General features: G+C 40.2%; 1 protein-coding gene across 3 annotated transcripts; it reads right to left on the reverse strand.

Annotated features, from left to right (window-relative positions):
• Positions 1 to 2,343: 2,343 nt before the first annotated feature.
• LOC107079065 (uncharacterized) lies at positions 2,344 to 7,330 on the reverse strand. Of its 3 annotated transcripts, none has more exons than XM_015360642.2 (7): positions 6,849 to 7,330; positions 5,815 to 5,971; positions 4,761 to 4,854; positions 4,204 to 4,322; positions 3,732 to 3,874; positions 3,211 to 3,363; positions 2,344 to 2,857 (listed from the first exon to the last, which is right to left on the reverse strand). In XM_015360642.2, exons 1-7 carry the CDS (start codon positions 6,857 to 6,859, stop codon positions 2,746 to 2,748), a joined length of 789 nt encoding a protein of 262 aa, XP_015216128.1. In that variant the 5' UTR covers positions 6,860 to 7,330; the 3' UTR covers positions 2,344 to 2,745. The 3 variants fall into 3 exon arrangements, with proteins under 3 accessions (XP_015216128.1, XP_015216127.1, XP_015216129.1); XM_015360641.2 differs by having other exon boundaries at positions 3,211 to 3,408; positions 6,849 to 7,173; XM_015360643.2 differs by lacking the exon at positions 2,344 to 2,857 and having other exon boundaries at positions 3,233 to 3,319; positions 6,849 to 7,329.
• Between the last annotated feature and the right edge of the window lie 2,957 nt (positions 7,331 to 10,287).

Here is a 10,287-nt window from a genome sequence, read left to right on the forward strand (position 1 = left end):
GCATTGCATACCTGTGATTTATCGACACACATTGCTGAGGACTGCAACTTAAATTCCGGCTAATAAATAGCTGCAGAAGGGTCTGTGTTCAAATGGATCATAGGAAAATTGCAGTGATGGAACACAACTGAAAGTGTAATTGCTTGCCTGTAGGGTTTTTCCATCTTGGCAAAACAGGTTCAGTGTGTGGTAAAGGGGCTTTTTCTAGGGCAAGAGTTTGCGAGTGACACATTGTTTTCCACTACCTCTGAGCATGCAAACGTGTACACGGATTGAGCCGGTGCCTTTTACTCAGTCTGTCATGAATACTACACTTATGTGGACACTTGCCTGTGTTTCTGCAGGAGAAGAGAGACATCCTAGAGTTTAAAGCAGCAAACCCCAGTGCACTTTTTCCCAAAGAAATGACCAATTGCCAGGTGTAACAGTGTTATGATTTTGTTTCAATTCTGTTTTCATCTCTCAAGGTTGGACATTCATTTTCAATATTGGTAGCGGTGATCCTGAGGCTTAGATAGGAGGCTGAAGCAGTACCCTTGTCTAAAGCATTAATCATTGGCGGGTGCAGCCCAATTTACTGTGCCAGGGGCTGCAGAATGCCTGGCCAGGTTTTTCCATTATGATATATAAGCCAAGCTGAATAACAATCAAAACTGCAGCCAAAAACAATCCTTATTGTCCAAGACTCCTCCAGTTATAAAAGACAGTTATGTTTCTTTGCTGTTTTCACAAAGCAAAGATATAGCTTAGATAAAATCTCACAGGATTGTAAGGTTGGGCATAGAGCACCACAGTACGATCTTTGATAACATGGAATATAAATATAAATTCTCACTATGAAGTAAGCAGTGCTACTGGGGTTTAGCACTTTAGAGAGGCTGCTGGTTCCTGTAAGAAACACTAAATTCAAAGAATGTTTTTACTTTGCTGTCAAAATAAAGAACATAAGAGAAAGCCGTATTTGTTGTTGGCTATGAAAAAAAAGTGTAAAAACTGAACATGTTTGCCATGAACATGAATTGTGCACTGTAATTCTTCAACATATCTGCTTATTAGCTATACCACTGCAAAGTATCTTAGTTAATGAAACATGTTTTCCCATCCAAAACATATTATTGGCGAACAGTCTCTTTGGGGTACTTGTACTTAGTAATGTGAATTGAAATAAGATTTTTATGCCCATAATTGTCACTCTTTGTTTATTCCATAAGAAGTTCGGCTGCCATTGAACACTGTCTCTCAAGTTGCGCCAATCCTGAAATCACCATTCAAATTAAAACATACAGCGGGAATAAAGTAAGATAAAATGAAAAGTTGACCCCCCTAGTCCTCTGAAGCACTTCTCTCTAAAGCCTCCCTTTCACAAAGAGCCTTTTCTGAAAGCATAAACCCGTTCCTCTGCAGTCTTTCCCCAGATACACCGCCGCTGTGCAGCCTGACCACAGGGACCAATCTGCGTTAACACGCCTCTGTGGAAGGTTTGATAACTCTTACCTGCAGTGAAATCTGAGGATGGGATTAGTGTCAAGGGGGCACAATGTACATTCGTTTCAGATTTCGCAGATCTCTCTTAGTGCCTCCTGCCATTACAGGAACCGGAGGATTTTCACTGTCTGCTCCTACAAGCTCTGGTGCGACTGACTACACAATGATTACACAGCAGAATGTCCTCTGCATTTTACTTGCAGTATGACCTGCTGAGATATGGTGATGTGATACAGCAACAAATTAGAATTACAATGTCCATACGGAAATCAGGCATTGAGGTGGCTATCTTTACTTCACAGTTCACATGTTCTGTTGACTGGTTTTGAAACTGTAAATTTACATTACTGTAAATGATATGAAATGTAATGATTTATAGGTATGGGAAAATCATTTAATTGCATCCCCCCCTTCGCCAACAGAAATGCAGCTTTGTCATCATTCCAAATGTTCAGGAGGATAGGTGTGTGTGTGACACCATTTCACCAGGGATTCACAATGATACTGTTTGTAAATGGCAGCTGTTAGCAGACAAGAGTATCATCATATTACTGTGTCTGATGTTACCAGCCTCCAACCAAGATATCAGGAATCAAACAGCAGCTGTGTTATAGTGCAGGAGTTAAGGCAGAAAAGAAAGTGAATGCTCAGTGCATTAAAGATGTTGAAAAGAAATGCAGTCAATTACCAGTCAGTCAGCTTAATGTCTGACAGCTACATACAGTACATGACCTTTCTAAGCATGGTCTTTCTTTCTAAATAGCAAAGAAGTATACTCTTTCAAACACCAAATCATACTATTCTATCTGCAATACAAAGTGGCAAGGGAAGTCTTATGTAATTTGCTGTCAAACAAAATTCTGTTTCAAAGTTTTAATTCTTTAGCATACCAATGCTACAATATGAATTTTCATTTACAGTTTCCATTATCAGTACATATTACAGACCACTGTATACAGTATACATGACAACTTACATTGCACATGTAGAAAATGGCTTTTGATAACTTGTATATATGCAGACAATGGCTTTCAGGACTTTAGAACAATAAATTCCATGTATGTTTTTCAATACATTACTTCTATGTTGACAAAAGTTCTGATTTCAATAGAAAGTATTTCCATCATAGATATACATATGTTTTAGTAAGAACTGCTCATTTAGCACAGTCTAAGTACACAGTACTCTGATGTCAAAATTGCATTGGTGTAAAACTAAAAGGTGTCTAGGATAGCTCTTTACACACCCACTAGCCAGCTCTTACAGTATTGTACACATTTTGGAAGCCATGGTAGATTCCAAAGACACGCAGTCTGATGGTAGCTTTGGAATTCCATCCAGAAGTTTTAATTTTGGCAAACTAGAGAACACTCTGAAACACACAAGCAACAAGAGATGTACTGCAGTATGTGGAGACAACAAATCAATACTTAACGCTTTTGTTTTTATTAAACCTTAGAAACAGTGTATGATGATCAGACATGATAGTTTTCAATGTTTACGTCATTGGGATAAGTAGGTTTCTACACAAGACAAAAGTGTGAAAAATCTGAATTACTTTCAGTGCAATATGACAATGTGAGATTTCACTTACAGAACCTATTGTAAAAATGGGCATTCAATTAAATTGCAAAATTAAATGAAGTTGGGAAAAAAGGAACAACATTTATATTTGTGTCCAACTTTAAGGCAGAAGATTGTTTAAGGAGGCAATCTTTCACTTACTTTGACCTGTAGTCTTCCTGAAATTCACAGGGATTCCTTTTCAAAGTCAGTGACTCCAGAGGTGTTGTCCTCAGGTCTGACAAATCTCTCAGTGTCCCGATGTTATTTTCTGCTAGGGACAAGTGTTGAATTTGAGGGATCTTTGGCAGGTGTCTGATGGATGTGAAATTATTTTTGTTCAGATTCAGTCTTTTGCATCTGTATAAGCATGGCAAAGAATAAACATACAGATCATTTTATATCTTCATATATTTTTTACTTTATAAACTGTAATCATATTGTTTACAATATTCAAATCTAGTAATCAATCATCTTACTGCCAATATTGTGTGATTCTAGTGCTGTCTGAGGTACGTCAAAATAACAATAAAACTTTAGCTTTAACAACCCAGTTCCTCACAATTTCAGAGACTTAATATTTCTCCTGTTTATATATAATGCATATTAAATGAAACATCCACAATATCTCTTAGACAGTTAACATTCATTAAACTTTAAACATTAACAAAAACATTTCTCACCTTGGCAATCGAACAGAACTCAAGTCCCTTAAACAGTTGTCCACTAATTGCAGCCTCTCCACTCGAATTAATCTTCTAAGTATCCTGGTAAAATTCTCCAGTTGGTAGGGGTCTCCAAGGTCTTGATACGACAAATTCAATTCCTGTTCAAATGCAGATATAAGGGCCACATTTACTGGAAACATTACCGTCACTGTAATATGTGTGTTTTTTTTCCAAAAAATTGTCAACCTGAGATTATCACAAAGCACCGAAGAGCAGCTTTTCTTTTCTATACCTTGAGGACTTCAGCTGTGAATGTATGCAATGACGCCCTATGAAAAAAAAGTTGAAACAGCCAGCAAGGCTGAGTTTTAATGTATTACCTATGCAGCAATGCTTAAAAAAACATGTAATGTTTTGTAGTGCTTCTAAGGCACTTCGCACTCTGTTTTCATGCAGTTTGTATCAGTTTCAATCAGGGTACCCTCACCATGACATTTTCCCAGTTCTCCTGTAGTCTTTCTTCCCATTTCTCCCTATCTCCTTTATTTCTTCTTGCTATTATGTAATTTTCTTCCCCTCTCAGGATAAGTTCTTCTTCTGCTGGACCTATTGCATAAAACAGTACGTAATATTATTTAAATACAGATGCAGACATTAAAGTGTATGTGACTAAGCATACCTAAATATACTGGCTGTGTGAAAACTGTCCCATTCATGGAGACTAGTAGACCGCTGTTTGCAAAAATCTTATTTAGATGAATAATTTCATCTCTTCCCATACAGTGTTCGGCCAAAGTCATAAGCATAATAATGTAAAAACGGTTGAACTTCAGGTTTATTGCATCAGTATTTTTTGTTTTCATGCTGCCTTGTGGTCATCCAGGTGGATGCTGCACATTGGTGGAGGTGGAGGGGAGTCCCCATTACCTGTAAAGCACTTTGAGTGGAGTGTCCAGAAAAGTGCTACATAAGTGTAAGCAATTATTATTATAATTATTATTATTGTGGGCAGACAACACTCTGAACACTCTTGGACTTCCTTACCCTCTCTGACTCTGGGACTGGTTAGCTGGTCCCCTCGGACACCATGTTCCTCTAAATTATGCCAGGCTACGAACCTGAATCGGTCTGATGGCAACTAAAAAAAAAAGAGGATCAAAGTCAAGTGCGCATTTGGGGACGTCTTCACACTCATTTTCTGAGCTTGTAAAATATCTAAATCTAGGCTTGGGTACAATATAATTGCCACACATTACTGCTGCTGTCTGAGAAGCATAGGTATACCACTGCCTTTATGAGTGTTGATTTTAGCCAGTTACATCAAAAACTATGTGAAGACACTACTGTGGTAATCTATAGAAAACAATCTAGCACAAAGCAATGCAGTTCATATGCTACCTTGACCATTGTCAACCTACGGGAAAAATAAGTTTTGCAATAATGTTAACCCCCTGCTCAAATTGTAATTTATTATTTTCTGTGCATGTAGAATTATAAAAAAAAGAGAGAAATGGCTCCATATGTAGAGTAGCTCACATTTAGCAGGTTAATTACTTCTGCCTAGCCAGCATTCATGCCATTTGAAACACTAATTCTGCAGTATGAGATGGGCTTTACACACTCTGCTTTTACAAACACTGTTAAGCTCTGAAGTGATATGTACTGATCTGATACATCCATCACTTCTGCTTATTAGTTTTGCAGAAGGCAGCTGTCAAGTGATGCCATTCATGTTTGGCGGGTATAAAATGACACCGAGGCACCAAGCAGATAAATCTGAATAAAACAGACATCAGGATGCAGGATACAGGATACTTGTTAGAAAAACAGCTCCAAGTGGGAGTTGCTGATCTTCAGCAGTAATGAAATTCTTTCAAACCGAACGTTTGCTCCACTTGCAAATGATACAGGACTTCTTATCCCATTAAGCCAAGCAGGTGCTGAGTCAGGTCAGGTAGTCCTATAAATATGGTCTTTAAAGTGCAAAACCTGTTTGGGACAGAATGCACAGCCGCTTAAAGGTCTGCAGCTGCCAGACAAGCCCGAAATCACATCTCCGATTCAGCTGCAGGGATAGGAGTGAAAAGTTTATACTCACAGGTGACGCAATGCCCGAGTCTGGACTATGTTTTTCACTGGCGGTGCTTCTGTTCCTTGAGACCAAAGCCAGCGAAGTGTTGGTGTCACTGAGATCAGAGTACCGTGAGGAGTAAGAGTTGGGCGAGCTATCGGTGCCTGTAACAACGCCTGAGGAACTGTCAGGAGAAAAGGGTGTCAGAGTGAGACAGCCAAGAGCTCTGAAGCTCTACTGCAAACCATGTGCTACAGCTACGATGTAGGATGTAATCATATTATTCAACTCCCCTAGTTCCAGATACCCCAGACAGTTTTAAAGACACTACACTACTGATATTGCTGGCTTTCTAAACCAGAATTAGTGGGATGCACACTATGATCCGGTTTGTAAATTGGTAACGAGGAATAAATTCCACATAGAAACCTCTCTGTCTTTTTTCCCTCCTATACGTTGTATTTTCTAGCAGTGCTTTATTTTGCAGTGAGGCAGAAGAGAAAATGTTCGTGTACGTGTTTAACTGCTGTTGCACTTCACTGCATTTTTTATGAGGATTATCAAGCAAGACAAAGGCATGCACGGAAATTGAAAAAAAAAAACCCACCACCACCACCAACAACAACAACGTGGCGTTTTCTCAAAACCCATGAAACTCACTTTATATTTTTTAAACGTATTGCTCCTACTGTAATTCTCGGTCCTAACCCTTCTGTTACCTTGACCTCTCCACCTTGCACCGGATAACTTCGGTAGCCATTACAGGAGGGATAATTCAGTTTCAACACAGTGGCACAGATAACGAAATAACCTTGCTCTGCAGACGAATACATCCCATACCACTCTCATTCACAGGAGTATTTAAATGACTGAGGATGCCTTACCTCGTTTCATAACGTATTGACAACGGGGTGCGATGTACGTATTTCTTGACACACACACACACACAAAACACATAACATACCTGAGAGGAAAGGGGCTGCCGCCTTGCGGACCCTTGCAAGCTGCTGCCTCACCGAGCGAGGCTCGTCTGCTAGCTTTTTGGAGCTCATTACCCTTACCTTTCGGACATGTCCCGTCGTCGTCTCGGAGTTTTGTTTTCTTTAATGCATTCCGATGCGGTTGTCTCCCGGGCACGGCCGTGCGGGTTTCCATGAGAATGAACCCACCTGCTGAAAGACGATCTGCTTCTGCTGCAGCACCGCTCTCTCGGGGTCACCTGCCGGATTTCACTTTGGTCCCGTGGTTGACAAAAAAAAAAAACTAGGGAGGGAAGAAAAGCGGCAGGTCAGGGTAGCGGCCCGTTGCTTAGCAACGCGCTCTCCGGCAGCTGGCCTAGGTGTGCGCCTCGGGAAGTTGTATGGTTGACTGAATGAACGCGGGATTAGCGAGTGATGCTCCAAAAGTACGCCTAAACACAGAGCCCCGAGGAAGCTGGGGGTATACTATAACGTTTTTTTAAAAGATAGAAACTCTAAGACAATATCGCACAGGCAGTGACGCTGTATTGTCTTCCACCTCATGAACATACTCCGCTCTGTTTGGACACGTGTGATTTGACCCAACAGGCGCCATTGCTTTTATGGACCCTAGGCGAATAATTGTAAAATGTAGAGAGCAGGCGTCCTAAACTAAACGGTGATTTATAAACAAGCAGCAGAAATGTTTTATTTTGTCTGGGAAGTAGTGAATGCACCTGTCAACAAGCTTCTAATCAGACCGCCACTGGAAGAAGGCGTCCCCAAAATTCTTCCTCAAAATTGTGTTTTCGGTAGTTTTGTTGGAGATTAGACGCCGGTGAATTAACCTGTTGAATGTCAAGACTGTTGAAAATCAAGCAGGAGAGAAGACCCAAGGGTTGTGTATCATGGAAGGGGAAGGGTGTAACTTTAAGGACATTTATTAACATCACAAATCCTATCACCCATATTCTACTACATACACACTACAGTACATTTCAGTTTACTCACTGTACTCTTGTATGTGAGTAATAGTCATGGTGACAGTTACACCATTAAACAGTAACAGCATGTAACAGCATTAACAGCATGGGGTAACAATGTCTGACCAAGATGCCCTGCTTATGGATTGCATATTGTCTTTGCTTCACTGTACATTTAAGGTGAGACTGAGTAAGTGCACTGTTGATCTCCATTTGGGGTGTTAAAAGTCAGCAGTTTCTGACCTCTCTAAACACAGAGGACAGTGAAAGGCATATACTGCTCCAGGCTGTAGGAGAGTAATGGGTCCGTATCCCAAAAAACAGCTTCTGCATCTGGTGTAAACAATGTGTCACACATGTATACATATAACCTGTATTGCTTTCAACTGTGGGTACACACTCCACTAGCCTGTGAGTTTGGGAGCAGACCCAGTGTTTATCAACACATTTGAAGACTAATGTTAATCAGCACAATGCGTTTATCTACAGTATGCCATTTCTGTTCAATAATGTCAGAAATGCCTTTGCTACAAAACTATTTTAGCATTTTCCAGATAATATACAATATGTATTGCAATTTTGAATACTGAGTTTCTTTTCATGCTCAAGATAGCTTCCATCTAGCTGTTTTCTTCAAGGTATATTTTGGTCTCTGAGACCAATATTTTCTTGCTCCAACAATGATTGTAATAATAATAATTGCTTATACTTATATAGCGCTTTTCTGGACACTCCACTCAAAGCGCTTTACAGGTAATGGGGACTTCCCCTCCACCACCACCAATGTCCAGCATCTACCTGGATGATGCGATGGCAGCCATAGTGCGCCAGAACGCTCCCCACACATCAGCTATCAGTGGGGAGGAGAGCAGAGTAATGAAGCCAATTCATAGATGGGGATTATTTGGAGGCCAAGATTGGTAAGGGCCAATGGGAAATTTGGCCAGGACACTGGGGTTACACCTTTACTCTTTTCAAGAAACACCCTGGGATTTTTAATGACCACAGAGAGTCAGGACCTCGGTTTTACATCTCATCCAAAGGACAGTGCCTGTTTACAGTATAGTGTCCCTGTCACTATACTGGGGCATTAGGACCCACATGGACCACAGGGTGAGCACCCACTGCTGGCCCCACTAACACCTCATCCAGCAGCAGCCTTCGTTTTTCCCAGGAGGTCTCCCATCCAGGTACTGACCAGGCTCACACCTGCTGAGCTTCAGTGGGTTGCCAGTTCCTCCAGTACCAATGATCCTTTGCGCTATCTGTGTGTCCATCTCATTGCCACCGTAGTTCTTCACTCTAATAATTATAGCCCATGCTCTTGTTTGTACTATAAAACACATTCATTTGTTTTAAGTCTCTGCTTGTTTTTCCAGTGTTGGTGTCACCTACGGTTGGTAGACAGTATCTTTTTTGGAGGAAAAAAACAGTGAAGAAATTACTAGATAAATTATTCAGTAGAAGTGGTGAGTTTCCCCTGTGTTCTGTTGGGTTGTGTTGTTCCTTCTATGTACTTTGTTTTGCAGGTAGACAGACCGTAAAGGATGAGCAAAAATAAAACACTATGCTGTCACCACATTTCTGATGCTAGAGAACACTTTCGCAGTGTGCTTTGTGTATTCCTTTCAGTGCAGTGCTCTTTGGAAAGAGGCAACTACATGAACTAATTTTTGTAAAATGCTTTTTGCCACCATTATGCAGCTAGGATGAAAAAAAGGATAGAAAAAAATCTAGAGACAAGATGCCTTCTGTAAAGCAGCTGGTGTCATGAGTCACTCCTTTCTCTTGGCACGAGGAAGAAGGAGATACAGTACCAAAGGTTACAGTCACAGTGACAAACATGAGCTTCATATGCTAAAAATACAATTTGTCTTCTTTTATTTATCAATTCTGATGTCTCCTAACAATGCTTTCCCCATGCGGAATATGAAAGGTAATACAATTTAAGCACTGCGTGAGTACTTACAGTTGTAACCTTCAGGCACACAGATTGCAATATTTAGCCTCTACAAGATCAAAATATAAGTATTTTGATAATACATCATGATATATTGTTTTGTTGAAAACCCATTATTTTTCTGTATACCCACAAACATGTTAAGTGTGTAGTGAATGAAATGTAAAACAGTTTCATGTCGTATACAGGAGGTTTTTTCTCAATGAAAAGCAGGAGAGTGTCCTCTCCAAGGTGTAGTCCTGCCTTCTGTCCTAATGTTTCTAGGATTGGTTCCAAGTCACTGTGACACTTACCACTACTAGGGAGGTTTTTAATTGCTAGAAAAATAATAGCATATAGTAATTTCATAAGAGGAGATGTTACGAGAAAGAAACAGGCAAGAATGCAAAGTGTTAACGAGGAAATTGTTAACAATGAGGAAATTATTTCCGTTTGCTACGCACTGTAGACCATACACTCTGAAGTGATGAAGAGCCGATTTATTTTCCCAGACAGCAACCCATAAGTTTGCCTCCAATTAAGCATAGGTAAATCTTCCCAAGATCCTTCATGATCAGGAAACGTGGATGCTCTTGATCTGAATTCAGAGAGTGGAATT

This window comes from Lepisosteus oculatus, chromosome 13 (assembly GCF_040954835.1).
Source record: "Lepisosteus oculatus isolate fLepOcu1 chromosome 13, fLepOcu1.hap2, whole genome shotgun sequence".
Taxonomy (NCBI): Eukaryota; Metazoa; Chordata; class Actinopteri; order Semionotiformes; family Lepisosteidae; genus Lepisosteus; species Lepisosteus oculatus.